The sequence below is a fragment of the Maniola hyperantus genome, chromosome 15 (assembly GCF_902806685.2).
Source record: "Maniola hyperantus chromosome 15, iAphHyp1.2, whole genome shotgun sequence".
Taxonomy (NCBI): Eukaryota; Metazoa; Arthropoda; class Insecta; order Lepidoptera; family Nymphalidae; genus Maniola; species Maniola hyperantus.
In genome coordinates, this window is record NC_048550.1 from 4,039,664 (window position 1) to 4,067,651 (window position 27,988).

Genomic DNA, 27,988 nt, shown 5'->3' on the forward strand with positions numbered 1-27,988 from the left:
TATCTGATTTGCACTTGGCTTGTTTTTTTTAAAGTCTCGTGCATAGTAGTGTAGGATTTGCCACATTTCAGCTGGCAACATTACTCTATGTGTTTCAATAAGCAAGAGGGCAGTACCTATACATTCTGTGGGGCAGCCAAAGTACAGTAACCATCACAGTCATTGGTCTGTGATCACAGAGTACAATTAAATTCACTATTTATCTGTCAGTGTCATCTGTGATCTGTCAATCTATCATATAATTTCTGGAAGGAAAGCAAAGAAGCAAAGTGGAATTTACTGAAAATTTTGTGCTGCTAAAAATAATTTTATTTTATAACTAACAAAATGGCGTTTTCTAGACTGACGAGACTTGTAGTACAATCTAAACATATAGCTAAATATGGGCCAGTTTTCCCACGAAGAACAGCAACCACTACTCCTACTGGCGCTATACTTCCTGAACCAGAGAAAACACCTTTTGGACTCCTTGGTCTAGTTTGTGCTGTCGTCCCTGGACTACTGATTGGAGCTGCGATCAGTAAAAACATTGCTAATTTCTTAGAAGAAAATGAACTCTTTGTACCATCTGATGACGACGATGACGATGATTAAACACACATCAGTTTGTTTTAAGCAAAATGTTAAATTATTCCTAGGTTAATTCATTTAGAAATACTAGAGTGTATGCAGGTACGTCAATGAATCAACTTGGATTTGTTAATAAAGAGTTTATTGTGTGTACAAAAACAACATTGCAATTAGTGACTTTGTGCTTGCACATAAAAACATTATAATATAGGATATAGCCAATTGTTAATCAAACATTTTGAAATTGGTAAAGAGCTATTGGTTGTATTTACATTATACATATAAGTACAGTTATTTATACATATTACACTACCTTCAATAATATTGTACACTCATTTCGAAATCAATCACATTATCTTTCATAATAAAATTCATATTTTTATCATAGAGTAACTCATTTTACAATTCTGCTAAGCTAGTCATAGTTACTCTCAAAACCTTAGTTATTACTCCCAGTTAGTTTCCAACTATGCTAAGCAGTGTTAAGACACAACAGAAAAACAGCTTGAGATATTAAAACATCTCGAACTGTTCATTTTGTGACACACAACTTACTACCAAAATTAATAATTAATCTATCTGTAATCTAAATATATAAAAGGGAAAGGTGACTGACCTATCAATGCACAGCTCAAACTATTGGACGTATCGGGCTGAAATTTTGCATGCAGATGTCTATTATGACATAGGCATCCGCTAAGAAGGAATTTTTGAAAATTTTACTCCTAAGGGAGTGAAATAGGGGGTTTAAATTTATGTAGTCCACACAGACGAAGTCGCGTGCATACGCTAGTCTGTCTATATGTTGCTTAACAACACTTATTTGTCAATAATGATATGGTTTTTCTTGACAAATAACAATGTAACAAATTAACAGTATATCAACAGATTCTAGATAGATTGATATTATATTAATATCGGTCGTAAATGTAATCATTTTTAATAATAAAACATCCAGTATAACACCTGACGAAGCCTAGTGGGAAACCAACCTTACTGTGTAGAGAAATCTCAATAAACTTGTGCTTGTTAGCAAGTGTGGTGAATAAATATATTCAGAAAATGGCATTTTCAGTCTTTTATTTTTTCATAACTTATTAATTCCACATTGGTTAATTCCACTTATGGAAGACTATGTTTATAGGAAGATTTTTTGTAGTTATAATAATATATAATTGAAAAAAATATATATTCTTGATCAATGTTGAATCTTACTTAGAAACCACAAATTAGTTTTGAGACTCTATGGAGAATAATATAATATAATTAATACCTATTAGATGTGGGATTTTTGTTAATTTAAATTCAATAATCTATTTTTACACCATATAAAATTCTGGTTTTTTAGAGCCTCACAATTCACAAATGTCCTAAAGAAAAAATGAAATGTCCTCTGTAAAATTACATAAATGAGATAATATAATTGTTTCAATTAATTGAATACTGAATGATTAATTATTTTTAACCGACTTCAAAAAAAGGAGGAGGTTCTCAATTCGTCGGAATCTTTTTTTTTTTTTTTTTTTTTTATGTATGTTCCCCGATAACTCGAAAACGCCTAGACCGATTTTGAAAATTATTTTTTTGTTTGAAAGGGTATACTTCAAAGTTGGTCCCATTTCAATTTGGTGAAGATCTGATGAACATCTTCGAAGATAGATACTGGAACTCCTCAACGAATAAGAGTAAATTGCTCGCGATCAGTGTAATAGCTTAGTAAACAGTAGACTTTTAACCAGTCATAGCATAATTCCATGGGGCCACTAAAAATTGTGAAATAAAAAATTTTTACAAAAAAAATAAAAACCGACTTCGTTACACAAACACTAAAAATTGAAAAATAATTTAATTTATTACCGAATATATTATGTATACAAGAGTTAATATAGTTCCATAATAATATTTTTTGGGGTCGGTGCCAATGAGGTGCCATTGTGGAGTCCTATAAAAATATGAAGTCTAGACGATTCGCGCAGCTAAAGCTAATTGGCACCGGCACCAAAAAGTATTATTATGGAACTATATTAACTCTTGTATACATAATATATTCGGTAATAAATTAAATTATTTTTCAATTTTTAGTGTTTGTGTAACGAAGTCGGTTTTTATTTTTTTTGTAAAAATTTTTTTTATAAGTTATAATCAATATTAGAAATTAGAATACATAATAATCCTATTAAAATCAAATAATGGTAATTCTGTATGGTTCATTTAAATAATATACAAAAAGATAGAAAGACAAGTAAATATGGCCTCTATAAAACAAATTATTTATTAATAGGCAAGGTTCGGACAGTCCATAAATGTTAAGCATGTTTATACCACACATTGTCAATAACTTTATTATTTAGTATGTACAAATAGTAATAAGCTAAGTCCATTCTTAGTTCCATGTGTATAAACATGATAACATTTTTGTTAAATGCATAATAACAGAAACTGGTATGACCATATTTATGACTGCTTGAACCTTTCATGGATTTAAATACTAAAGATTGTAACATAATATTACTAGACTAAGTGTCAGAAATAATTATCACCTGATAGAAAAAAAATCGAGTTTAATTAATAACTACTTGCGTTGTTTTGTTCGCCGGACTTTATACCACAGTCAAGAAACAATAATACATTATAACAAGAAGTTTTACCAGAATAATAAAATTGTAAGAAAGAAGATGGCCCCAAACACGTTGACAATTTCTTTTCCTCACGTTCTTTTGCTAAAAAACGTAATAAAAAGTAGTCTTTTAACTTTTAATCATTGAAAAATGTGGGGATTTTAAAAAACTAATGTTTCTGAAAAGTATGGTGCGTAAAACCAAGCTAATAATTTACTTGAACCTTGGTCCCCAAACTAAAAATTTACTTGAACCTTGCGGTCCTTCCAAGCAAAATTAAGTTTTAAGAATCCTCACAATTTTAGTGATAACTGATAACCCAAAAACTACAATTTGGGGTCAGCCAGGGTTTTCAGGTTTCTTTGTCTTACACTGCTAACACAGTCTATATAACATGTGATATACTGGTTTACTCTGGAGGTCTCTTGTGCTCGCCCCAGCCGTGGAAGCACTTGGTGAACCGGCGAGACTCCTTGTCCTTCAGCGTGAGGTACAGTTTCCGCGGCCGCTCCGGCTGCATTGTTTTCATGTGCTGAATGTATACCTGCCGGACATTGTGGTAAACTAGCTGATGCCCGCGACTTCGTACGCGTGGATTTGGGTTTTTAAAAATCCTGTGGGAACTCTTCCGGCATAAAAAGTGCCTACGTCCTTCCCAGGGATGCAAGCTATCTCTGTACCAAATTTCGTCAAAATCGGTTGAACGGTTGAGCCGTGAAAAGCTAGCAGACAGACAGACAGACTCACTTTCGCATTGATAATATTAAGTATGGATTAAATATTTGAAGGGCAGCCGACTTTCTTACTGGTTTTTCAGTAAAAAAGGCAAGGAAACCTATGCCTGAGAGTTCTCTATAATGTGTGAAGTCTGCTAATCCGCACTTGGCCTGCGTGGTAGAATATGGCCAAATCCTTTTATAAAAATATAGCCAGACTAGCTGATGCCCGCGTCTTCGTCCGCGTGGAATTAGGTTTTTTAAAAATACCGTGGGAACACTGATTTTCCGGGATAAAAAGTAGCCTATGTCACTCTCCAGGTCTTTATCTATACCCATGCAAGAAATCACGTCAATCTGTTGCACCGTTGCGCCGAGATTGCAGGACAAACCAACAAACAAATGACACTTTCGTATTTATAAAATAAATAATTTAGCTCAATATTCACCTGAGCAGATTTGAAGGCGAGTTTAATTTCAACTTCCGAGCACCTGGCGCCGAGCCACAGGAACACTTGCTCGCCGTTGTCTAGTATCATGATGTCATCGTCCGCCAGGTCGTCCTACTCGGCCAAACAATACACGCATTAACATCCACTTTTAGATTCAATAAAGACACTATTTTGTTATTGTATTAGAAAATTAAAGACTATAAAAATAAGTAAGAACTAAATAAGCTCAAATTTTATATCAAACTGTATGTAAAAGTTACTAAACAGGTACCTGACAGAAATCTAATCATACCTGAGATAATTATTATTTGCTTAATACACATTGTTTGTCACATAAAATTAATGATAATATTATAGTTTTGCCATACCTGAGAGTAGAACCTACGTACATATATACACGACAGAAGACCTACTTACATATATACTTGACAGAGGCCCAAACATACTTGATAGAAGTCTGTTTCAACATGACAGAATTCCGTACGTACCTGACAGAAGTCCGTACACTTCTCGGACACTGTGAAGTAGCCCTTTTCGTTGGAGCAGCGGAAGAGTCGCGTAAAGTTGAGATAGTCCGCATCAGAGTCGTAGGGCTTGCGACCGCCCAGCGCTACCCAGAAGAAGTTATCTGGCTCGCTGCCTTCAGCTAACACCTGTGCGATACATATTATAAATTAAAAAACATAAATAAAATACATATCACGTTATGAAATAAAAGTTAGTTCGTAAAGAGTTCCCATTGGATTTTTGAAGGGCCATCCGTTTAATCGATTTTGATTAAAGATACAGATATAGGTTGCATCCTAGGGACAGATGTAGGTTACTTTTTATCCCGGTAAATCAAATAGCTCCCACGGAATATTTAATGACCTAAATCAATGAGAACTAAGTCATCATCTAGTTTAATGTAAGTGAGTCAGGATAATTTATTAATTTCAACTTAAAACTAAAATTTCAAATGCGCTCGCTCGCGTCTGTTAAGAATCCCAACAAGAAACTCACTCAGATATTACCTTGCATCACAAGGGGTGTGTGTCCAGCAGTGGACGTGTGAAATGGCTACTGACCTGCATGCTAACCCAAGCGCTGTTGAACTTCTCATTGGCGATCTGCTCGATGAGCCGCGCGCATTCGGCGTCGCTGTTACTGCCGATCCACACGTACACGATCGCGGACGAGGACTCCTTTGACCCTTCCAGGGGCACGTTGAGTATATAACTGCGCACACAAGTATACATGGTCAAAACCAAAGAGTTGACACTAAACATCACAGTTTGCTGATTGACGGGGTTTACTTTTTAGCATGGATTTTTCTATTTTCATATGTTCAAAATATAAGTATAAGTACGTATCCAACAAGGGTCATGACGTACAAGAGGGTAAGTAATTTTTTTTTCCAATTTTAACATTTCACTTGATCACTTGACTGGAGAAATATAGCTAGAGCGCGCCCCTTCGGCCGCTCACGCGTAAGGAAGAGAAAGGGAGAGAGAGATAGTTAAAAGAGAGATGAGAGATGTTAAGCGCTGATAGAGAGTTAAGAGATGAGAGAGATAGAGTTAAGAGAAGAGAGAGTGAAAGATACTTAAGAGATGTGACAGAGAGAGAGAGAGTTAAGAGTTTAAATGATAAGGCTAATAAAAAAAAAAAAAAAAAAAAGGCTGCAGGGCTGTGCGAGCTGAATTGCATTTAGTTGCGTCGCGTAAGAAGAGTCGCTATTAATCTGAACATCTTTGCGTAGTGAGCCTTTTATACCTCTATGGAATTATTACGTATTCTGTGCTAATACCAGAAAGCGCTGTTCAAGTTGGAAGCGTCTGCCTTTACTTGCACGAGGCGCGTGCACAGCGCCGACCCGTTGCTGCGTAGTTCAAACAGCTCCACCGCTGGCTTGCCGCTCTCCTGAACCAGAAAGTAAACGACTTAAAAACTAGTAACGGGCCGCCATATTTCGAATCATCATAGAATCGTCTCCTGAAATGAGGCATGAACTTGAGGCTCTCTTGCTGTTGGTCACCTTTTTTTTTCTCGTGAGGACATCCATCATGGATACCACCGGCCACAGTGGTTATGTCGGACTCCTACCGACTAAAAACCTCACGAAGTTCCACCCCACCGCTAACGACGGAGCACAAGGGACAAACAACGCCTCGTTACTCTGCAGCAGACCCACCACTGGGACACTACGTGTCCCCAAACACCGTTAGAGGCATGGCGGAACCACAGCACGCCAACCATCCATCTGCCCCGTGTCCATCATCCATAGATCCTCACGAGGGCTCGCGGGGAGGGTGCTGTTGGTCACCTCTGTCATCCTCACAACATCCAGGCGTCTGTACAGCTGTTTTAACTTGCGTTCAAGCCCAAAATGGCAATTGTAGAAAGATCAATGACTCACCGGCTTACTCTACTTAGATGTAGATGAAACACCCACGCACGTACTGCTAGAGTGCACGGGCGTGGCAGAACAACGAGCGCCATTTGAGATCCCCAACCTCACTCCATGAAGCCCTCACCAACCTGGGCGGTCTACTCGGCTTCTGGAGCGAGCTTGGATGGCTGGAGTGAAAACTCCGGCGAGGAATGCACGCACAACAGACAACCAGCCCAGACAGAAGAATGGAAGAAGACTCACCGGCTGCTGATTTCTCTTCCCATCGCGTATGATGAACCGTCTCCTGAAATGAGCCATGAACTTGAGGCTCTCTTGCTGCTGGTGAGTCCTCACTACGTCCAGGCGCCTGCACAGCTGTTTGAACTTGCGCTCGAGGCCGAACGTGAAGGTCAGCCAGCCCATGTTGGGCGCGCGTCGTCCTTGCCAGAAGTATACTACCCAGGTTGCGCTTTCGGCTTCTGCTTCCGCGTCTGGCTCCGTTTCATCTGCGCCTTCACCTTCTTCCTCCACCTGGAAAAGTACAAAGATATAGTAACAAAACAACAAAGTCACGTCCATGGCATGGTTGCGTATCTGCCAAATCAAATCAAATAATTTATTCAAAATCCTAATCCTAATAATTCTAATCCTATAAATGTGAAAGTGTGGATGTTTGGATGTATGTTACTCAATCACGCAAAAACGGCTGAACGAATTTGAATGAAATTTTGAATGGATTCGTGGAAGGAGGGCCGCCCCCACTCCGATTGCCATGTTGACCTGGCGCAAACTATAGATAGAATAGATACAAACCTCAGCCGGCACAATGTATCGACACAGGAACACATAACAGTCGCAGCTGTGGAAGATGCCCAACTCCGGATCGGGCAGACGCACAAAATGGCGGCCCTCTAGAACGAAGGCTTCCATCGCTTCAAGGTCTTCGTTCCACTCATCCGATAACGTCTTAGCTTCCGCTGCTGACATCGCCGGCTGACGGGGAGTGAATAGGGCAGAGAGGTCCGTTCTAGAGAATTAAAAAACTCCAATTAGAAGGACGAATAAATAATCTTAAAAAGCCGTAAGTCATTTGACCCCTTAAATAAATTTAAAAGTAAATAAATAAGTTATTAAAAACCATTTTTCTGAGCTTTCTACATCAACTTGAAAACATTGTTGAGTCCTTTGTTGTACTAATTTCTGTGTCTTCTTCTTCTTCTTCTTCTTCCTTACCTTATCCCACGCTACGTGGGGTCGGCACAACATGTCTTCTTCTTCCACTCATTCCTGTCATTCGTCAACGTATTATCCACTTCTTTTTCACGCATATCCTCTTTCACGCAATCCATCCACCTTTTCTTTGGTCGTCCTCTCCTCTTTTTTCCTTCCACATGCATACTTAACATTCTTCTAGTGACAGGGCTTTCTTCCCTCCGCATTATATGTCCATACCATGCCAGCCTATTACCCCTCATCTTTTCTACCACTGGCGCTACTTTCAAACTACCCCTTATATATTCATTTCTTATCTTATCCATCCTTGTCACACCACACATCCATCTCAACATTCGCATGTACTCGCCTTTCATCCGTCCCTTTTACCGCCCAACATTCTGAACCATACAATGTGACAGGTCTAACGACTGCTTTATAGATTTTCCCCTTAAGTTTGAGGTGCATTTGCGGGTCGCATGTAACACCTGAGACCTGTCGCCATTTCATCCATCCCGCATTCATTCTATTGTTCACGTCTCGGTCAATATTACCGTCGTTTTGGAAGAGCGAACCGAGGTACCGGAAATTGGAACAAACAGGTAAGGGTATGCCATCTAGAGCAATCTCAGAGAAACTGGAGGGGCCACCGAAGTCACAGAACATAATATGTTCTGTCTTAGTTCGGCTGATCCTTAGGCCAACACTTTCCAATTTCTCTCTTTTCTTCTGTGTGTTGTGGAAAAAATACAACTGAATTATGACTATTAGAACAGGTGTACATGGATAGGTAGCTTGAGCTGATTGTCGAACAATTTATACGGACCCCCGTTCGAGCAGTCGTTATTAACTGCTTGAAACTCGTTATCAACAGCTGAAACAGTCTTTGTCAACTGATCAAGCGGTCTCGTGTATGACAACGAAAGCAAGATTGTAATGGCTATGCAATCGCAGCTAGAAGTGGTCGGTCATAACTCATAACTCTTCAAGTTGCCAGTGTATGACTGTCCTATGGGATGTTTGTGAAACCAATGGCCTTACTTGGTCTCCTGCTGTTTGGCCCACGAAGCGAGGTCGGCGCCGGTCCGCGCGACCGACTCGGCCGTGCGCGTGAAGTCTACGGCGATCACTTCTTCCCAACCGGCGAAATACGTTTTGAATACCTGTGTCAATTATCTAAATATATAAAAGGGAACGGTGACTGACTGACTGATCTATCAACGCACAGATCAAACAACTGGACGGATCGGGCTGAAATGTGGCATGCAGATAGCTATTATGACGTAGCTCGCAAACGCACACATTTACTGTACCTTACCAATACAGATATGACTTACACACATGCATGAGCCACTCGCCTTCGTGAAATGCAACAACTATCCATACTAATATTATAAATGCGAAAGTGTGTCTGTCTGTCTATCTGTCTGCTAGCTTTTCACGGCTCAACCGTTCAACCGATTTTGACGAAATTTGGTACAGAGATAGCTTGCATCCCTGGGAAGGACATAGGCTACTTTTAATCCCGGAAAATTGAAGAGTTCCCACAGGTCTTTTAAAAACCTAAATCCACGCGGACGAAGTCGCGGGCATCATCTAGTAATAAATAATAATCAATCTGTCAATTCTTACTTGTGTTTCCGTGCCCTCTTGTAGGCGAGTGACTAGAGCGTGGGGCTCCCGTGGCGCCATGTTGAAAAGCTCTTGAGCCAACTTCACGGCTGCCGCCCGCACCAGTCGAGATGACTTCTTTCCAAACCTGCACCAATAAATCGACATAAGTACACAGACCCTATAAACCACGTGAAACGCCTTTCAGGGATAAAAATCTTTTTATACACGCTGAAACTGTAATGGTTGTTTTCCCGAAGCGAAATGATTTTGTACCTTGACAACAATCCTACAATCAATTTATAAATATTAAAAAAATATTAGTCAAAAATGGCAAATTTACAATCGAGAAACACAAAAAACGAATGAGACCTCGAACCAATAGTAATACAGCGTGCGTGCAGGCCGTATCACTCCGCGCGAGAGCTTATTTTGCTCTAAACTTTTTCACTTTATTGGCAGCGCGGTTCGAGTGGATGAACATACCTAGTAATTCAAGTTACGTCTAGTGAATTACTATTGATTCTCACACTTTCGAGTTAACGATTTTTTTTTTAAATTATTTCAAAAGAAGTTTTACTCAAAATTTTAATGGTCCTAATTACCACACGAAGAGATCCTGATGCGCGTCCAGTATGTACACGTTCCGCGTCGCGAGTATGTTGCGCGACAGAGGCCCGCTCGCCTGCGGCAGTTCCAGGTACCCCATGCCGAGCTCCACGCGGTACAGGCGCGGCGACGCCCACGTGAAGTCTTCTGCCACGTGTTCCTGATGTATAATCATAAGGAAATAGTAACTATACATTGAGTGTTTTAAGGGTAGTTTCAGACTATCGTTTTTAGGGTTCCATACCTCAAAAGGAAGTACTTCACGTTGACCTAGAATCATAAAATTTGGCAGGAAGGTAGGTCTTATAGTAGAAATGAGGGGAAAAATCTCAAAGAAAAAACTCAAAATGTGTTCATGAACAAGTATTGCTATTTTCAACTTTCAAAGTAAGAATTACTATACCAAGTGGGTTATCATATTATGAAAGGGCTTTACTTGTACACTCTAAAACTGTTTTTTGTTTATTTTTAGGCATTTTAGTATTTGATTTATCGTGCGTAATGTCGATAAAGTACGATTATAGTTGGAACCATCAGTGCGCGAGTCTGACTCGCACTTGGCCGGTTTTTTATGATTTTACGCTCTTTTTGGCGGACACGTTATACACGCGCGAGAGTAACACGTGCATTTCGCGTTTCAATAAAACGAGCGCTCACTCACTAGTTCCGGCGTGTTCACTTGAGATGTTTTCCTTCACCGTTAATGCTTAAAACGCACATAACTCCGAACTCTGGATCCCCTAATAGGAGACCGACGTCTTAACTACTAGGTTTATTTATCATGCCGCTTTATTTCTTTTGAAATGTCTGACATAAAAGAGATTACCTCAGTGACTAGCGGGGTATCTCCCTCATATTGGAGTATCTGTAGGAACGCGTTGGACTCCTTGCCGGGCGCTTCCGCCATCAGCTCCGCTTTGTTCTTTCTCTCTTCTTTGTTTATCTTCTCCGCGAATAGTCGAGCCTTTGATTTCAAGGTGTTTTTAGCTTTTTTGCCGTTCCTACAGAAAATTATAACTTTTACAACAATTTAAATTGTAGGATGTTGGTTTTTAGGGTTTTGTATTTCCAGAGAAAAAAGGAACCCTTATCAAAAATCAAAGGATAACTTCGTTGCCTGTATGTCAAGACCGGTTAAGGGAATCTAAACCTGGGTACTTCCTGTTGACCTAGAATCATAAAGTTGAGAAGGTAGCAATATCTTATAGCAGTGTCTTAAAAGCATTTTCTTTTTTTCTTTTACGAGTAAAGGGAAAAATCCAAAAACCGTGAATTTGTAGTTAGATCACAAAAAATACATTAAAATTTGTTCACGAATATAATTAGTTTTCTAAATCACATGTAGATGGCGCCGACTGTCATTAACTTGCAGTGTTAAAATATCTTATACGATGGTGAGGAAACTTGGACGAATCAAGTGCGGATCCCTTTATGTGCGAGTCCAACTCGACCAGTTTTTTTAAATAGTATGTTGTCAAAAATGTCTTACCATACGTAAATAACGAGTCCGGTGTCCAGCACGAAGACGTATCTCGGGTCGAGGGAGGCGGCGCTCACCGCCACCGGCTCCAGGTGAATGCTGCTGCCCGCGCCGTGCACGCGGTATAGGCGGGTGACGTAGTGCTGTATGGTTTTAGATCAACTTCAATAACGCCGCAACGGATTCACGTGATTTTTTGCATGAATATAGGTTAACGACCAGCCCCCCGATTATGTAAAAAAACGTATTCGTCGTAATCGACAGTAAATTTTGCCCCTTGATTAATTGACTTCGGTGTTCACATTTTTTTACAACCAATCAAGCAGCAGAATTTGCTACCGATTACGATTACGAAATTTTTTCTTAAACAAACGTCAGGCTGGAGAGTGACATAGTACCTGCTACTTTTTATTACGGAAAATCAAAGTTCCTATGGGATTTTTAAAATCTAAATCCACGGGGGCGAAATCGCAGGCATCCGCTATTGAATTCATATTCGAACGGAAGTGGCAAAAAAATACCAACTTATAAGTATTTGCGGTTGGAGATAGCAATAACTTACAAGTATCCTTTCTAAGGTACAGATCCCTTGATGCGCAAGTACAACTTGGCCGGTATTTGTGGATTATAGAAAAGTGTATAGGGGGTTTTCAGACCGGTATCTTGTAACTTACCTTGTACTTGTAACTTTGACGATATCCCTGGCGCAGTGGTAAGCGCTGTGATCTTGTTAGTGGGAGGTTCCTGGTTCGATTCACGGTAGGGGTTTGGAATTTCATAAATTCTGGTCTGGTCTGAGGGGAGGCTTCGGCTGTGGCTAGTTACCACCCTACCGGCAAAGCCGTGCCGCCAAGCGATTAAGCGCTCCGGTACGATGCCGTGTAGAAACCAAAGGGGTAAGGGTTTAATAAAAACTGCCATACTCCTGCCAGGTTAGCCCGCTTCTTAGATTGCATCATCACTTACCACCAGGTGAGACTGCAGTCAAGGGCTAGCTTGTATCTGAATTTAAAAAAAAGTACGCCAACTGGCTCTTTACACGTTCACCGAGTGCACTGGCTAGGTGCGTTTGGAATTGGGCCTCTCTATTCCGGCTTTTATTAGTATTAAAAAAGGAACAACCAGCTAAATTATAATTCGTTTAATAAAACTGCTATATCCCTTCTAGGTAAGTTCGCATCCATCTTAGATTGCATCATCACTTACCACCAGATGAGATTGCAGCCAAGGGCTAACTTGTGGGTAAAACTTACCGGGTCATCAACAGTGAAGAAGCCGGAGGGCGTCCTGCTGCCATTGATGTACACGGGCGGAGTGGGGAACAGAGCCAGGAACTCAGGTGACTCGTCGCCCTGTTCGTGCCTTTGCGTACGTTTGGCTCCTAGCAAGTTGCGGAGATTTACCGCGTGCATCGCTGCACACGCGCCTTTGTCTAGCTAAAATTAATATAAATAATTACAGTTCGAAAACTTAAATAAAACCGGCCAAGTGCGAGTCAGGCTCGCGCAATTAGGGTTCCGTACTACAGTCGTATTTTTTCGACATTTTGCACGATAATTCAAAAACTATGATGCATAAAAATAAATAAAAATCTGTTTTAGAATGTACAGGTGAAGACCTTTCATATGATACCCCACTTGATATAGTCACTCACATCGAAAGTTGAAAATACTAATTATTAGTTCATGACCACAATTTAATTTTTTTTGTGTGATCTAACCCTAAATTCACGGTTTTCAGATTTTTCCCCAAATGTCAGCTATAATATCTACCTACCTGTCAAATTTCATGATTCTAGGTCAACGAGAAGTACCCTGTAGGTTTCTTGACAGACAGACAACAAAGTGATCCTATAAGGGTTCCGTTTTTCCTTCTGAGGTACGGAACCCTAAAAAACCCAATTTTTACCTCAAAAGGAAAAAGGGAACCCTTATAGGATCACTTCGTTCCCTGACTGTCTCTCAGAACCCGTCAAGGGAATCAAAACCTATAGAATACTTTCCGCTGACCTAGAATCATGTTTGGCAGGTAGCAATGTTTTATAAAACCAGATAAAGGGCAAAATCTGATAACCGTGAATTTGTGGTTTCATCACAAAAACTATTTAAAAGTGTTATTATAAGTGTACACGATGGTATGAAACTCTTCGTGTGCGAGTCCGACTCGCACTTGACCAGATTTTTGTGAGTAGTGAACTTCGAACAATCGCAATTTGTTACCAAAAAACTGACTGAAACTCACCGTTACCATGATCAACCCATCACCGGCTCATTACAGAGCGCGGGTCTCCTCTCAGAGTGAGAAGGGTTTTGGCCATAGTCTACCACGCTGGCCATGTGCAGATTGGTAGACTTCACACACCTTTGAGAACAATATGGAGAACTCTCAGGCATCTAGGTTTCCTCACGATGTTTTCCTTCACCGTTAAAGCAAGTGATATTTAATTAATTAAAACGCGCATAACTCCGAAAACTTAGAGGTGCGTGCCCGAGATTAAACCCCCGACCTCCGATTAGAAGGCGGATGTCCTAACCACTAGGCTATCACACCGTTACCGTACTTATATTTAAACTTACCGTTGCCTTAGAACCAATCCAAAAGTGTATGTCCCAAGATAGTTGTCCCTGTTCTTCGATTGATGTCTTCAAAATAATGTAACAATCGCCTTCGAAGAATTTTCCATGTGCTACCTGTGAAAAAAGTATTATATTAACGTAAAGTCAAAGTCAAATGATTTATTCAAAATAGGTAATAAATTACTCTTAGTCAGCTCACCGCGTCTTGCTATGTTTCTAGAACGTAATAAATCATTGAGCTTGATTGGTTATTATTCTACTGACAATCAAACTACGTTCGTGTGGAAAGCGCTAGGAAGCGCCCTAGGGTTACTTCTATTAAGCTACTAAAAAACATTGTTATTTTGACAAAAACTATATTGTATTTTTTGATAAATAATAACGTTGCTAAGTAACTTCTCGACATATTACAGATAGATAGATCATTATCATTAATTGCAATAATCTTTTCTAAAAAAAAAAAAATTCAGCCATAAGTTACCTCGTCCACAGGAGCGGGTATGAAGTTCTCGATCTCCCAAATCTGCAAGCCCGGTGTTTGTCCGGTGTCTTCGTCAAAGAATTCTGAATAGTCCAATGGTGGTTTCTCCAAGCTTTCGTCCCAACGTTTAGGTCTATTTAAAAAAAGATTTTCTTAAGGTTCTGAACAGACACAGTGGGTCTGGACTCTGGTCATTTCAGGCTACATTACACAGTGGCCTAACGCGTTTGACAAGTACTCGCCAAAGTGTGGCTTAGATGTTAGTATGGAAACCCATAAACATCTGCGTCGCCCAGACGGCCCTCTCTTTACACGTTAGTCGAGTGCATTGGCTATGTGCGTTTAGAAATGGACCTCTCTATTCCGGGTTTTATTAGTATTAAAAAAAGGAACAAGCAGCTGATTACATTAGGGCGTCTGCCCGGAGCTGGTGTTGGAAGTAGAAGTCTTTTTGGTTGTGAAAACTGTTTAATTACTTATTTTACATAAAATGGTATATTATAAAATTAATGATATTGTACACGTCCTTTCGCGTCGATGTTGGAACACGAAGGTTGTCTTCGGTAGGTAGCTCACGTTTCGTTGATGGGGCAGTCAGCCAGCGTAACAATGTTAATAATAATTCGCCAAAAGAGACAATTCTGTATTGTACAACAGGCAGCCTGCGATATATGCATAATGCACAGCCGGCCCTCCCACTATTAACTACTAAGCCACCAAGCCAGCAATACGCACTGCCACCGAACATAGATACTTTGTGCTACCTGTAAGAAGTCAGTGCGGGTTGTTAGTAAAAAAAAGCCCTATAAAAAACTTACTTGAGCTCGCTATTGGGTTGATCGCTTAACTGATTGTGTTGAGTGTTCGCTTGCTCCTGCATGCCGCGAAGAATAAGCGCTGAGTCTTTCTGTTCAGGTTCGGGTCGACCTCGTCTCAGGCGGAGCTTCCTAGCTATCGGGTCTGATTTCGCACCTGTCACTAAATTAAAAAAAACTGGTCAAGTGAAAGTCGGACTTGCACACGAAAGGTTCCATAGCATCGAACTAAATATAGCACTATGTACCTCCTCTTGTTTTTGTTCATAAGATATACCAACTAGTACTTAGAACGCGTCGTGGCTTTTCTTTATTGCCACAACGCGATGTGGTCGAATAGGATGATAGCCACGACACGAATTTCACTGAGTGACCTTTCTGCGATTACCACAACGCATCTTGAGTGTTTTTATAAAAGCCATACCACGAATTTTGCGTCATGGCCTTTCTGGGGTTGCGTTGTAAGCTGTTTTTCGCTCAAAGAGCGTTTTTGGTCTTTGAGTGAAACTTATACAATCTTAGGAATCTGTGGACATATATAATACTTACGATTAGGTGCATCAAGTTCAGGTGTAGCAGCGCCGGCCAGTTGCAGCTGGGTTTGTAAAGAGAAGTCTATATTGTAATACTGAAGCCCCGAGCCTCTTGGTCTTTCTACCGGCTTAGGAGGCATCACGAGATCAGTGTTGCCATGTAGCTGTAAGCTTTCTAGGTCACTTAGTAGATGGATCGCGTCTGGTAGAGTTATAAGTTTGTTGCAGCTTAGGTTGAGTTTTTTTAGGGAACCGCATCTGTGGGGAGTGAGTAATGAGTATGGCAGACAAGTTATATTCATTAACCAACTTATATCTGCTTTGCTTATGTCGCAAAAAAGAAAAAAAATGTTAAAAAGTCTTTTGAATGTTTATTCATAACTAGCTGATGCCCGCGACTTTTTTTAAAAATCTGACTTTCCAGGATAAAAAGTAGCCTATGTCATTTTCCAGGTCTTTAACTATATCCATGCAAAAAAAAAGTCGATCCGTTGCTCCGTTGCGACGTGATTGAAGGACAAACCAACAAACCAACACACTTTCGCATTTATAATATGGGTACTGATAAATAAGCAGCCCGCCCGTTGTTCGCTTTATTGGAGTGACGTTAGAGCGAATGACAGATTAGCGGGGTGTAGAAAGGGATGTTACATTGTATGCACACATGCGTCACTGCATCACACATCGTTGATATCATCAGGACGATTCTATGGGGAGCATAGATGGCCAGTGAAAAAGCATCACAGGACACTCTATACATTTCAGTGCCCCGGTATCGTGAGTCTATATTATCGGCGAAGATATATATCGGTATCATGTCGGCCAAAGAAAATACCTCCTACAGGCACGGCTTGACGATTTCATTCAAAAATTTAATAATGTTTGTAAAATAACGAAGTATTAAATGAAGTTGGCAACACCGCGGCTTGTTAGCATTCGAATCGTAGATAGAGTAATAAAGGTAGATTGAAGTACTGTGTAACCGCGTATGAGATAGCGATTGGACGACGTAGCGATGAATAACACGACAATTATTACCATTGTTTAGTAGTTAATATTTGTATTAAACGATCAACAATATTTGTATTAAACGTTTATTATGTGAAAACAAGTAAATAACTAATGAGAAATACAATTACGCCACGAATTCTCAAAGTTTGTTTTGCAACTAAAGTTACATTCCTGGTATGTATTCTTGAGAAAAACCAGTTACACGATAAGGGACAAAAATAGGTTAGTTGCGTCTCTGTTTATCACATTAGTAACTTTATCTGTGCTCTCTTTTTAGTGTGAATGAGAAAGCAAACGTTCCTGTATCTACCTTTATTACTCTATCTACGATTCGAATAAGGTAACATAGATATTTTAGACTTTGATTTCCATATTTACCTGCACAGTCCTTCAGGTATCATCTCCAGAACATTATTGGCAGCCGAGAACACCTCTAAATTGCCCAGCTTCCCAATCCCCGAGGGTATGCCCTCGAAGTCCAACTTATTATCATCAACATGGAGTCTTCGCAAGTTCTGCAGCTTGCACAGCGAAGCTGGCAGTGCGGTTAGCTTGTTGCGAGATAGGTTAAGACTTTCCAGTTTCTGCCAGATGTCCATTGCTATACAAGATTGTCAAAAAAAAGAATAAAGTCATCTTCAGACACAACACGCGATGGCAGCAACGCGCGACGAATACGCAACGCGTCTTTCACGTATCCTTATAAGAAAACTAGCTTATGCTCGCGACTTCGTCCGCGTGGACTACACAAGTTTCAAAGCCCTATTTCCCCCCCTCAGGGGTTAAATTTTCAGAAACCCTTTCTTTGCGGATGCCTACGTCATAATAGCTATCTGCGTGCCAAATTTCAGCCCGATCCCTCCAGTAGTTTGAGCTGTGCGTTGATAGATCAGACAGTCAGAAACCTTTTCCTTTTATATATTTAGGTGTAGAAAGACATTCACAGTGCGGTTTCTAAACATTGATTAGTTTTGTAAAATTGACGTAATACCAATCACTAATTCGCGCGGTCAAAACATCGTGCATCTCGCTCTTGAGTATATCCCTCGCGTAAATGCGGACTGAAATAGCATGCTCTCACCCAATGACGCACGGCTTCGAGCTACGGTGGAGAGATCTCAATCTGCCATAATTGCATACTGTACGAGCGACGTATTTGCATAAGTGAAAACTGATTGATGATAAAAAGCTGTTTAACAGCTTCATCTGGATAATTGTTGTGTGTAACGACATGCGTCAACGCATAATGAGAGTAGTTAAGGCTTAGACTACATACATGTAAGGGTATTGAAGCTAAATCATTATTATTTACTACATGATGATAGGGGTGATAGCCTAGTAGGATGTCGACCTTCCATGCGCAAGTTTACCTGTCACTTTTCGGAGTTATGTGCATTTTAAGCAATTGAATGTCAGATAGTTCTAAAGGAGACCGCCGAGTTTTAGGCCCAGTCTTGTTACAGAAAAAAATATTATTGAAAAAAATTCTTTATTTTATGGTAAACCAAAATCACAAAAAAAATTGATTTTACAGTTGCAAAATATAGAAAAATATTAACGGAAATGTCTGTGTTTTTGTCGAGATTATTTCTGTAATTGTATAGTGGGATGGTGTAAGTGCTGTAGGATGTAGGATTATTTTTGGTACTTATGTAGGTAAAATGTTACAAGTTCCTTTAAGGCAGCTCAGTTCGGTGCTTTCTTCATACAAACGTAGGAGGGAAAATACAACAATATTCGATATTGTACGCACAAAACTAAGAATTATATCGATTTATCTCGTCATTATCTAGGTTCAATGATATCTAAAACATTGAAAAAAATATTGATTTAAAAGTTACGAGCCTCAAAAGATTCCTATTTTAACACTAAATTTATGTCAACTTTGGGCGTAAATAAATAAGATTAGGAATAGGAAAATTCTAAAAAAAATTATCATTAGACATAGTTTATTTATTCATTAGTTGAAATAACTTTACTTTGCAAACCTAAATTCAGTAGTTTTTTCTCAAAAATACTTTTCCCAAACTACTGTTCAACCCTTTTCAAGCGCTAGATTTCGGCTAAAATCATCATGCTTCTCACCCCAAAACATTAGACACCGCGCGGGTGGCGGAGGGAAGGGCCAGCCCAGCGGCGCGCGGCTGCGCGTGTAATATTGTGGTTTCTATGACGACAACTGTTGTTATTAATATGTTTTCAAAAACAAAAGTCGTAATGATTTTATAAAATTAATTTTTATTCAGTGGCTATGCAAATGTGTAGAAGATTGAGCAGAGCAGAGTCAATAAGTCCTTCAAATACTTATTGCATTTTGTACATTGACCTCTGGAATTTGAAATTTGGACACCAATTTTATTCATTGGTTTATTGACCTGACTTTGTTGTTGAGGTCCTAGTAGGGATATCTACTCGTGTGGTCCTAGTACAATAGGTAAGTAACTTTGTTTAGTTATTTATTTTATCTAATTTTAAAAAACCGGCCAAGTGCGAGTTGCTCGCGCACCAAGGGTTCCGTACTCAGGTATTTTTTTGACATTTTGCTCCATAAATCAAAAACTATTATGCATAAAAATAAATAAAAATGTGTTTTAGAATACACAAGTAAAGCCCTTTCATATAATACCCCACTTGGTATACTTATCATACATTGAAAATTGAAAATACTAATTATTTTTTCATTAACACACTTTAATTTTTTTTTGTAAGTTGTAATCACAAATCTATGGTTTTCGGATTTATTCCTTTACTTGTGCTCTAAGACCTACGTACCTACTAAATTTCATGATTCTGGGTCAACGGGAAGTATCCTATAGGTTTGTGTGACAGATACGACACAGACGGAGAGACGGACAGACAGACAGACAACGAAGTGATCCTAAGGGTCCCTTTTTTCCTTATAAAGTACGGAACCCTAAAAAGGCACCTGTATATGTATAATAATATAGGTAGGTAGGTACCTACCTGGTGGTATTTCTTTGTATTTTTAGGGTTCCGTACCTCAGAAGGAAAAAACGGAACCCTCTGTCTGTCGGTCCGTCTGTCCGTCCGTCCGTCTGTCCGTCCGTCCGTCCGTCCGTCCGTCCGTCAGTCCGTCCGTCCGTCCATGCGTCTGTCGGTCCGTCCATCGGTCCGTCTGCCCGTCCGTCTGTCCGTCTGTTCGTCTGTCGGTCTGTCCGTCTGTCTGTCTGTCCGTCTATCTGTCTGTCTGTCTGTCTGTCTGTCTGTCTGTCCGTCTTACAAATAAAGTACGCAACGCTTCGTACAAATAGTACTTTTTTATTTATTTACTAGCTGACGCCCGCGACTTCGTCCGCGTGGATGTAGGTTTTCAAAAGCCCGTGGGAACTCTTTTATTTTCTGGGATAAAAGAAGGCAGGTCATGCCTGTCGTAGAGGTGATGGCCGTTGGAGCCGGAAAGTTCTTGAGTGGAGACCGCGTAGGTATAAGTAAGCGTAGTGTGGGACGCCTTCCAGCACGATGGACCGACGATATACAGAGGCTGGCGGGAAGTGGCTAGGTGAGGAAGGCTGAGGACCGGGTGTGGTGGCGCTCTTTAGGGAAAGCCTATGTCCAACAGTGGACGACCGCAGGCTGATGATGATGGAAAAAATCACGTTGATCCGTTGCACCCCTCACACGTCCCTATCCGCCTTCTCCACTCCTGTCACGCTGGCGAATAAGTTTGGAATAGAATAGGATTTCGATGGAGTGCGTGGATTTTTGTGAACGGAGTTCAACCATGTAGTCGTGGTTTGGTACAATAGTAAATGGTACAATATTAATTCACCAACAACAGTTCCTAAAACCCATAGAATAGGAGTGCAGTACCCTGCAGCATCAGTATTGAAGAGTTGGAACTTAAAGTTCAATAATGGTATATATGTTTGGCATCTACAATATTATCTCACAATCAACAGTGGCTTAGGAGTGCAATACCCAGTACCCTGCATCATCAGGGTTGAAGAGTTGGGATATCGAGTTGAATTATGAAGTCGTTGCTTGGTACCTAAACCAGAGATAGTTTATTCTAAGCGTACCTTTAATATCAATTCAACATCAACTATTCCTAAAACAGCTGATTGAAATCCAAAAGTACAAAAGCTACCCGTCATTATTATGATGATGGTTGAGAAGTTGGAACTTGAAGTTTTAACATGTATGGTTTCTAACAAAAAAGAATGAATGAAATCGGACTACGCGTTAATGAATTACAGCTCAGTATACATTTTAACTTTCAACCCCTCTCCTAAGGGAACCATGCTGAATTTCGGGATAAAAAGTATCCTATATCCTATATCCTCATAGTATGACGTCAAATCGTACCAAGTTTCATTGGAATCCATTCAGTAGTTTCAGCGTGATGCGCGGCCGTGATACAGACAGACAGACAGACAGACAGACAGACAAAAATGAAAAAAAATCCAGTTTTGGGTTCAGTATCGATTATAGAGTGCCCTCGAAAAAAAAATTTCAAAATATCTTCAATGTACAGAATTTCACCTGTTACAGTTTTATTATAAGTAATAAAATAATAATAATAATATTGATTCAGATACAAGTTAGCCCTTGACTGCAATCTCACCTGGTGGTAGGTGACGATACAGTCTTGCTTACGACTATTTCGGATCGGAAATTCTTGGATTCAGGTTAAATGCAGTGCAAAAAGAGAGATCATTAGGATTCCGTACCTCAAAAGGAAAAAGGAACCCTTATAGGATCAGTTTGTTGTCTGTCTGTCTGTCCGTCTTACAAATAAAGTACGCAACGCGTACTAGTACGCGTAGTCTGTCTGTCTGCTAGCTTTTCACAGCTCATCCATTTAACCAATTTTGATGAAATTTGGTACAAAAATAGCTTGCATCCCGGGGAAGAACATAGGCTACTTTTATGATAAATAAGATTTAGTGGATACCGCTATTTTTCTGGAAATAACGTTAGATGCGAAACTTCAATGGGGCTCTCATATAAATAACTTATCGAACAGACAGTTCTGCTGCAAATGCGGTAAAAAAGATTCGCCAGTTGACAGACATAGAAACGGCGAGACTAGTATATTTTAGTTACTTTCACAGCATTATGTCATATGGCATATTATTAGAAAAGAAAAAGAAAGAAAAGAAAAAACGTTTATTTTTTAAAGCTGTACCACACATTACCAGTTACCAACTGGTTAGGTTATCCCAGCGCCTCTTATAGGGTCAGGTGGTAAACAGTGGCCCAGTAGTACACAGTGCACCACCACTCATATCTCAAAAACGCGACGTTGCTAAACCGTACTGCAAACGCGAAACAATTCGCCTTCTACCACCTCCCGCACTCCCCAGTCGACGGCGCTCTCCCGCCCGTAACAGTGGCACAGTGTATGGTTTTGTCCTTGGAGCCAAAAAAAGTAAGTACACGTGTTTTCATTTATTTTCTTTCTAGAATCATTGTATATTTAGTAACATTATATTGCACTGTTTCCATGTGTAAAGTAATTGTTCCTTAATAACTTAGATATATAAATATCCTTTGAATTTGGTATGTTTAATAGTTATGTAACCTTAAAGGTTAGAAAGTGGTGTCTGCACACAGTGGCTCAAAATCGTAGGGTACACAGTGAACCATGGTTCACTGTGTACCAATCACTTTGTTCATTATGTCCGATACAATTTATCCATTAACTTTCAACTGTGATTGTTATGAACAAAAAGGCGTTAAAAGAAGATCTACTACTTAATATAATAATAGTAATCTTTTTGTTTTAGAATGTGTCGAACTACAGTAAAAAATCGAAAAATTGGCGGACATGATGCAAAAGACATGAAAAAAACTGTAGATCTTGTAAAAAACGGAATGAGTATACACAAAGCAGCACAAGAATGTAATTTAAAATATTCAACTATGAGAAGATTTATGTGAAAATACTAATAAGTGGAAATATAAAAATCCAAGCTTTAATTTATATAGTCAGTATTCCTAATTAGATTTGTAAGTTAAATTAGTATCTACTAGTTTGTTTTTTGTACCTACTGATTTTATGTGATTGTTGCTAAAGAATACAAATATATAAAGAAATGATTAAATATTACTTTACTGTAGTTTTATTTAACGACATTTATATCAATAAATATTTTTAAATATGTGACAAATGTAGGTAATTAAAATGATGATTCACTGTGTACACATTGGTTCACTGTCGACTCACCCCCTGATTCACTGTGTACATATACTGGTACACAGTGAACCATTCGCCATCTTTTAAATAAAACAATATTACCTATAAACTATTACAATTAGTGCTGAAATTGATATGCAAAACACAAGTTTAATAAATTACCTTTCGTCTAATGCCAATAGTTCTTAACTACATTCACGTAGGGTGGATCTATAAATGTTTGAAATTTTAGTGGTTCACTGTTTACCATGTCACCCTACTTGAGTAATAAAGTCAAAAAACCTCAAGTAGAAGAAGCGCCGGAATAAAGTATGTCATGTGTGGCACAACCCAAAAAAAAGGTCCCTACTCAGCATAAATGCATATTGTCTTGCACAAGTACAAAAACATACAGCGCTGGTTTTCAGTAGAAACCCTGATTCAGATGGCACCACGGAATTATTATGGGGTAATGCTGCTGATATAAATTCTATTTTTGTGCTGCAGAAAAGGGCTGTTCGAGCCATATATAGTATGGGACCACGAGAGTCGCTGAGAACTAAATTTAGAGAAGTTAAAATTATGACAGTGCATAATCAATATATTTTTGAAAATTTATTGTACGTATATAAAAACATAAATAAATTAAAAAAAAAAGTGACTGTCATAAGTTCAAAGTGACTGTCATAAGTTCAAAGTTTTCATAAAACGTAAACTAATTAAAAAATCCTATTACATTGTAAAGGATTATTTAAATGATAAGCAAGCTTGGAAATGAGTTGCTCGGCTTTGTGATAGTTCTAATAAGTTTAATTTATGATTTTGTAAAGTGGTGATAATAAAAAGAATACCCGGCTGAGTTAGCTGTGGGCTCTTCTCAGTCTTGGGCACGTTTGGAACCCTCGTAGCGTTTGCGAAATAATTATCACCACTATATTTTACAAATCCAACAACTGACAATCGAAAAGAGTAATTTATTACCTATTTTGAACAAATCATTTGACTTTGACTTTTGATCTCGGAAAATCAAAGTTCCCACGGGATTTTTAAAAAACCTAAATCCACGCGGACGAAGTTACGGGCATCATCTAGTGCATACTAAATAGTTTTTGATTCATCATGCAAAATGTCAAAAAATACTATTTACCTATTTATTTATTTTTATTTTTCACTAGCTGCCCCGGCGAACTTCGTACCGCCTAACAGTCGATTCTTTTTCAGGATTTTTTTAAAAATTTTCTCTACGTAAGAACCATATTCGTACTTCAAGGAATATTATAAAAAAAGAATTAGCGAAATCGGTTCAGCTGTTCTCGAGATTTGCGATCAGCAACACATTTAGCGATTCATTTTTATATGTACCGAAATTCTAGTTACATAGTAGTAATAAATTAAGTTACATTGTAAATGCTTATCTCTAAACAGAGATTTAGAGATAAACATTTTACTATTGTAGTACGGAAACCTCGGGGCGCGAGTCTGACTCGTACTTGGCCGGTCGGTCTGTCGGTCGGTCGGTCGATTTATTTTAGAATGCATCGTATCGACAGCTGGTGGTAGTAGTTTACATATATCCTACTAATATTATAAACTAGGTGAAGCTATGATAGCCTAGTGGTTAGGACGTCCGCCTTCTAAACGGAGGTCGGGGGGTTCGATCCCGGGCACGCACCTCTAACTTTTCGGAGTTATACGCGTTTTAATTAATTAAATATCACTTGCTTTAACGGTAAAGGAAAACATCGTGAGGAAACCTGCATGCCGAGTTCTCCATAATGTTCTCAAAGGTGTGTGAATTCTACCAATCCGCACATGGCCAGCGTGGTAGACTATGGCCAAAACCCTTCTCACTCTGAGAGGAGACCCCTGCTCTGTAGTGAGCCGGCGATGGGTTGATCATGATGATGATGAGGTGATGCCCGCGACTTCGTACGCGTGGAATTAGATTTTTAAAAATCCCGTGGAAACTCTTTGATTTTCCGGGATAAAAAGTAGCCTATGTCACTCTCCAGGTCAACCATACCCATGCAAAAAATCACTTCGATCCGTTGCTCTGTTGCGACGTGATTGAAGGACAAACCAACGAACCAACAAACAAACACACTTTCACATTTATAATAGGTGTAGTGATGTGTGTGTGTGGATGTTTGGATGTTTGTTACTCAATCACACAAAAACGGCTGAACGGTTTTGGATGAAATTGGGAATGGAGATAGATAAAAGTGTTAATTTAGGGTATACCCTAAATTAACACATAGGCTACTTTTTATCCCGGAAAATCAAAGAGTTCCCACGGGATTTTTAAAAACCTAATTCCACGCGGACGAAGTTGGGGGCATCAACTAGTAATAAAATATAATTTGGACTTATCCGAATTCCGAAAGTCAGGGTTGTCAAATCACACTTATATTATAAAGGCGAAATTTTGTATCTGCGTGTGTGTGTGTATAGGTTTGTTACCCTTTCACGCAAAAAGTACAAGACGGATTTGGCTGAAATTTGAAATAGTGATCGCTTTTGAAAGAGTTCTCGCGGGATTAAAAAACCACTATATCCTCGCGGACGAAGTCGCGTGTATCATCTAGTTACAAATACATAAATACATTTTCAAAAAGATTTTCATTTCATTTCATTTCATTTCATTTCAAATATAAGTATGTAGGTCATATTGTGTGCTTAGACAATTTAATTATATACTTGAGTTTTCATGTAACAGAAACAAAAATGGATTGGCGGAAGAGGAAAAAGAAACGGTTTAGACTCGCAAAAGCAAATCCCTTGCAAAGAGGAGATCTATTAAAATTCATCAGAATCTTTCCAAACCATAATATTATCTTGTGATGATAATGCCATTACTTTTTCGGGGTTATTCCTGTGAGTCACACCCGACGTGAGTAACAATGTGACTCGAGGGGAATTTTATTTGACTGAATATGTACTTTTCCGGGATGCTGAATTTGATAATGACATTTATTTTCAAATCCAAAATAGCAGACATGCACTTTTCACAAAAAATAGAAATGGGTGTCGTTTTCAGGGTTTCCAGGATGCTGGTTTTGATAATGACATTAATTTTTTAATCTAAGATGGCGGGCCAGCACTTTTTATAAAAAATAGACGCGAGTGTCGTTTTCAAGGTTCTCCAGGATGGTGAATTTGATGATGACATTTATTTATTTTCAATAAATACTTATATATTATACTTCTATTTTAGTGGATCACAGGATTTTCTTTGACAAGGAAACGACAAAGCAAAAAATCGAATTGAATTAGATTATGATGCTATCACACCGTACCATTTAGAGCCAGCTTCTGAAAATTTGACACTGTGTTTGTAAGTTGATATTATTTAGATACTAGCTAATGCCCGCGACTTCGCCCGCGTGGATTTCACATTTTTCAAAATCCCGCGGGAACTCTTTGATTTTCCGGGATAAAAAGTAGCCTATGTGTTAATCCAGTTAAGAATTCTAAATTTCATTCAAATCCGTTCAGCCTTTTTTGCGTGATTGAGTAACAAACATCCAAACATCTACACTTTCACATTTATAATTCCACTAGCTGCCCTGGCGAACTTCGTTCCGCCTACGGCCTAACAGTCGATTCAAATTTTTTAAATTTTTCTCTCGGTAAGAACCATCCTCGTACTTCAAGGAATACCTAATTTAAAAAAAGAATTAGCGAAATCGGTTCAGCTGTTCTCGAGATTTGCGATGACATTTAGTGATTCATTTTTATATTATAGACTAGCTTATGCTCGCGACTTCGTCCGCGTGGGCTACACAAAATTTCGAACCCCTATTTCACCCCCTCCAGAGTTGAATTTTCAAAAATCCCTTCTTAGTGGATGCCTGCGTCATAATAGCTATCTGCATGCCAAATTTCAGCACGATCCGTCCAGTATTTTGAGCTGTGCGTTGATAGATCAGTCAGTCAGTCAGTCAGTCAGTCAGTCAGTCAGTCAGTCAGTCAGTCAGTCAGTCAGTCAGTCAGTCAGTCAGTCAGTCAGTCAGTCAGTCAGTCACCTTTTTCTTTTAAATATTTAGATTAGGATTAGGATAATATAATTATTATGTTACTAGCTGCCCCGACGAACTTCGCACCGCCTACAGTCGATTCTTTTTCAGGACTTTTTTAAAAAAATTCTCTCCATAAGAACCATCCCCGTACTTCAAGGAATATTATCAAAAAGAATTAGCGAAATCGGTGCAGCTGTTCTCGAGATTTGCGATCAGCAACACATTCAGCGATTCATTTTTATATAATATAGAGATTAACTATTTGTTGTCAGATTTGTCAATGCTGAATTATGTTGTATTTTAGTGACTCAAGACATTCCTTTTAGAAGAAAACAAGGAAAATAAAATGAATATGCCCAATATACGTACCACTGAAATCCAACATGATACTGCAACATTCAATTCTGTACTAAATATTGAAAGGTCTACCATCCCATACTTGTAAGTTGTTATGCTATGTTTTTTGCATACATTCTATATAGATAATACTCACAATATAATTATGTTGATTGTATGTTTATTAATTCCAGAAATGAAATGGAGAGCTTCAATAGTTCTGCGTCGAATGATACATCTAATGTGACTGTTGAAACAGAAAATGATACATATTGTGTTTATGTGTGTAGTGGGCTTTTAGAGGGAAATTGAATTGTACCTACTTCCTACTTATAAAAATAAAATTTTCATTTTTGAGATCAAAGTGGAATTTATTTTGACTTTTGTATACACAAGTAGATAGTATATATAGTTTTTAGTCGCTACTAATAGATAA

The 27,988-nt window shown here is 38.9% G+C and overlaps 2 protein-coding genes and 1 long non-coding RNA gene across 4 annotated transcripts in view; 2 read left to right on the forward strand and 1 right to left on the reverse strand.

Moving 5' to 3' along the window:
• Window positions 1-220: 220 nt before the first annotated feature.
• Window positions 221-1,638, forward strand: EMRE (Essential MCU regulator). The gene has a single exon (XM_034975891.2). It carries the CDS (start codon window positions 328-330, stop codon window positions 592-594), a length of 267 nt encoding a protein of 88 aa, XP_034831782.1. The 5' UTR covers window positions 221-327; the 3' UTR covers window positions 595-1,638.
• The window catches only part of fliI (FLII actin remodeling protein), a 33,058-nt gene continuing 5,765 nt past the window's right edge, over window positions 696-27,988 (reverse strand). The window contains exons 6-23 of the mRNA XM_034975879.2: window positions 17,437-17,659; window positions 16,064-16,305; window positions 15,518-15,677; window positions 14,700-14,832; window positions 14,219-14,332; window positions 12,896-13,078; window positions 11,652-11,785; window positions 10,989-11,163; window positions 10,159-10,322; window positions 9,575-9,701; window positions 8,984-9,105; window positions 7,544-7,757; window positions 6,992-7,261; window positions 6,146-6,258; window positions 5,424-5,574; window positions 4,845-5,009; window positions 4,354-4,467; window positions 696-3,732 (exon numbers count right to left, since the gene is read on the reverse strand). Of these exons, the coding sequence (XP_034831770.1) occupies window positions 3,598-3,732; window positions 4,354-4,467; window positions 4,845-5,009; window positions 5,424-5,574; window positions 6,146-6,258; window positions 6,992-7,261; window positions 7,544-7,757; window positions 8,984-9,105; window positions 9,575-9,701; window positions 10,159-10,322; window positions 10,989-11,163; window positions 11,652-11,785; window positions 12,896-13,078; window positions 14,219-14,332; window positions 14,700-14,832; window positions 15,518-15,677; window positions 16,064-16,305; window positions 17,437-17,659 (2,939 nt within the window). The 3' untranslated portion in view covers window positions 696-3,597. The remainder of the gene's footprint in view (window positions 3,733-4,353; window positions 4,468-4,844; window positions 5,010-5,423; window positions 5,575-6,145; window positions 6,259-6,991; window positions 7,262-7,543; window positions 7,758-8,983; window positions 9,106-9,574; window positions 9,702-10,158; window positions 10,323-10,988; window positions 11,164-11,651; window positions 11,786-12,895; window positions 13,079-14,218; window positions 14,333-14,699; window positions 14,833-15,517; window positions 15,678-16,063; window positions 16,306-17,436; window positions 17,660-27,988) is intronic.
• Window positions 23,490-27,909, forward strand: LOC138403312 (uncharacterized). Of its 2 annotated transcripts, XR_011237597.1 has the most exons (4): window positions 23,490-24,714; window positions 24,761-26,531; window positions 27,521-27,657; window positions 27,747-27,909. It is a non-coding gene; the product is annotated as an uncharacterized lncRNA (long non-coding RNA). The 2 variants fall into 2 exon arrangements; XR_011237596.1 differs by having other exon boundaries at window positions 23,490-26,531.

What these genes read in the sequence shown, in the direction of transcription:
- EMRE (XM_034975891.2), top strand. Translation starts at nt 328, where the DNA reads ATGGCGTTTTCTAGACTGACGAGACTTGTAGTACAATCTAAACATATA.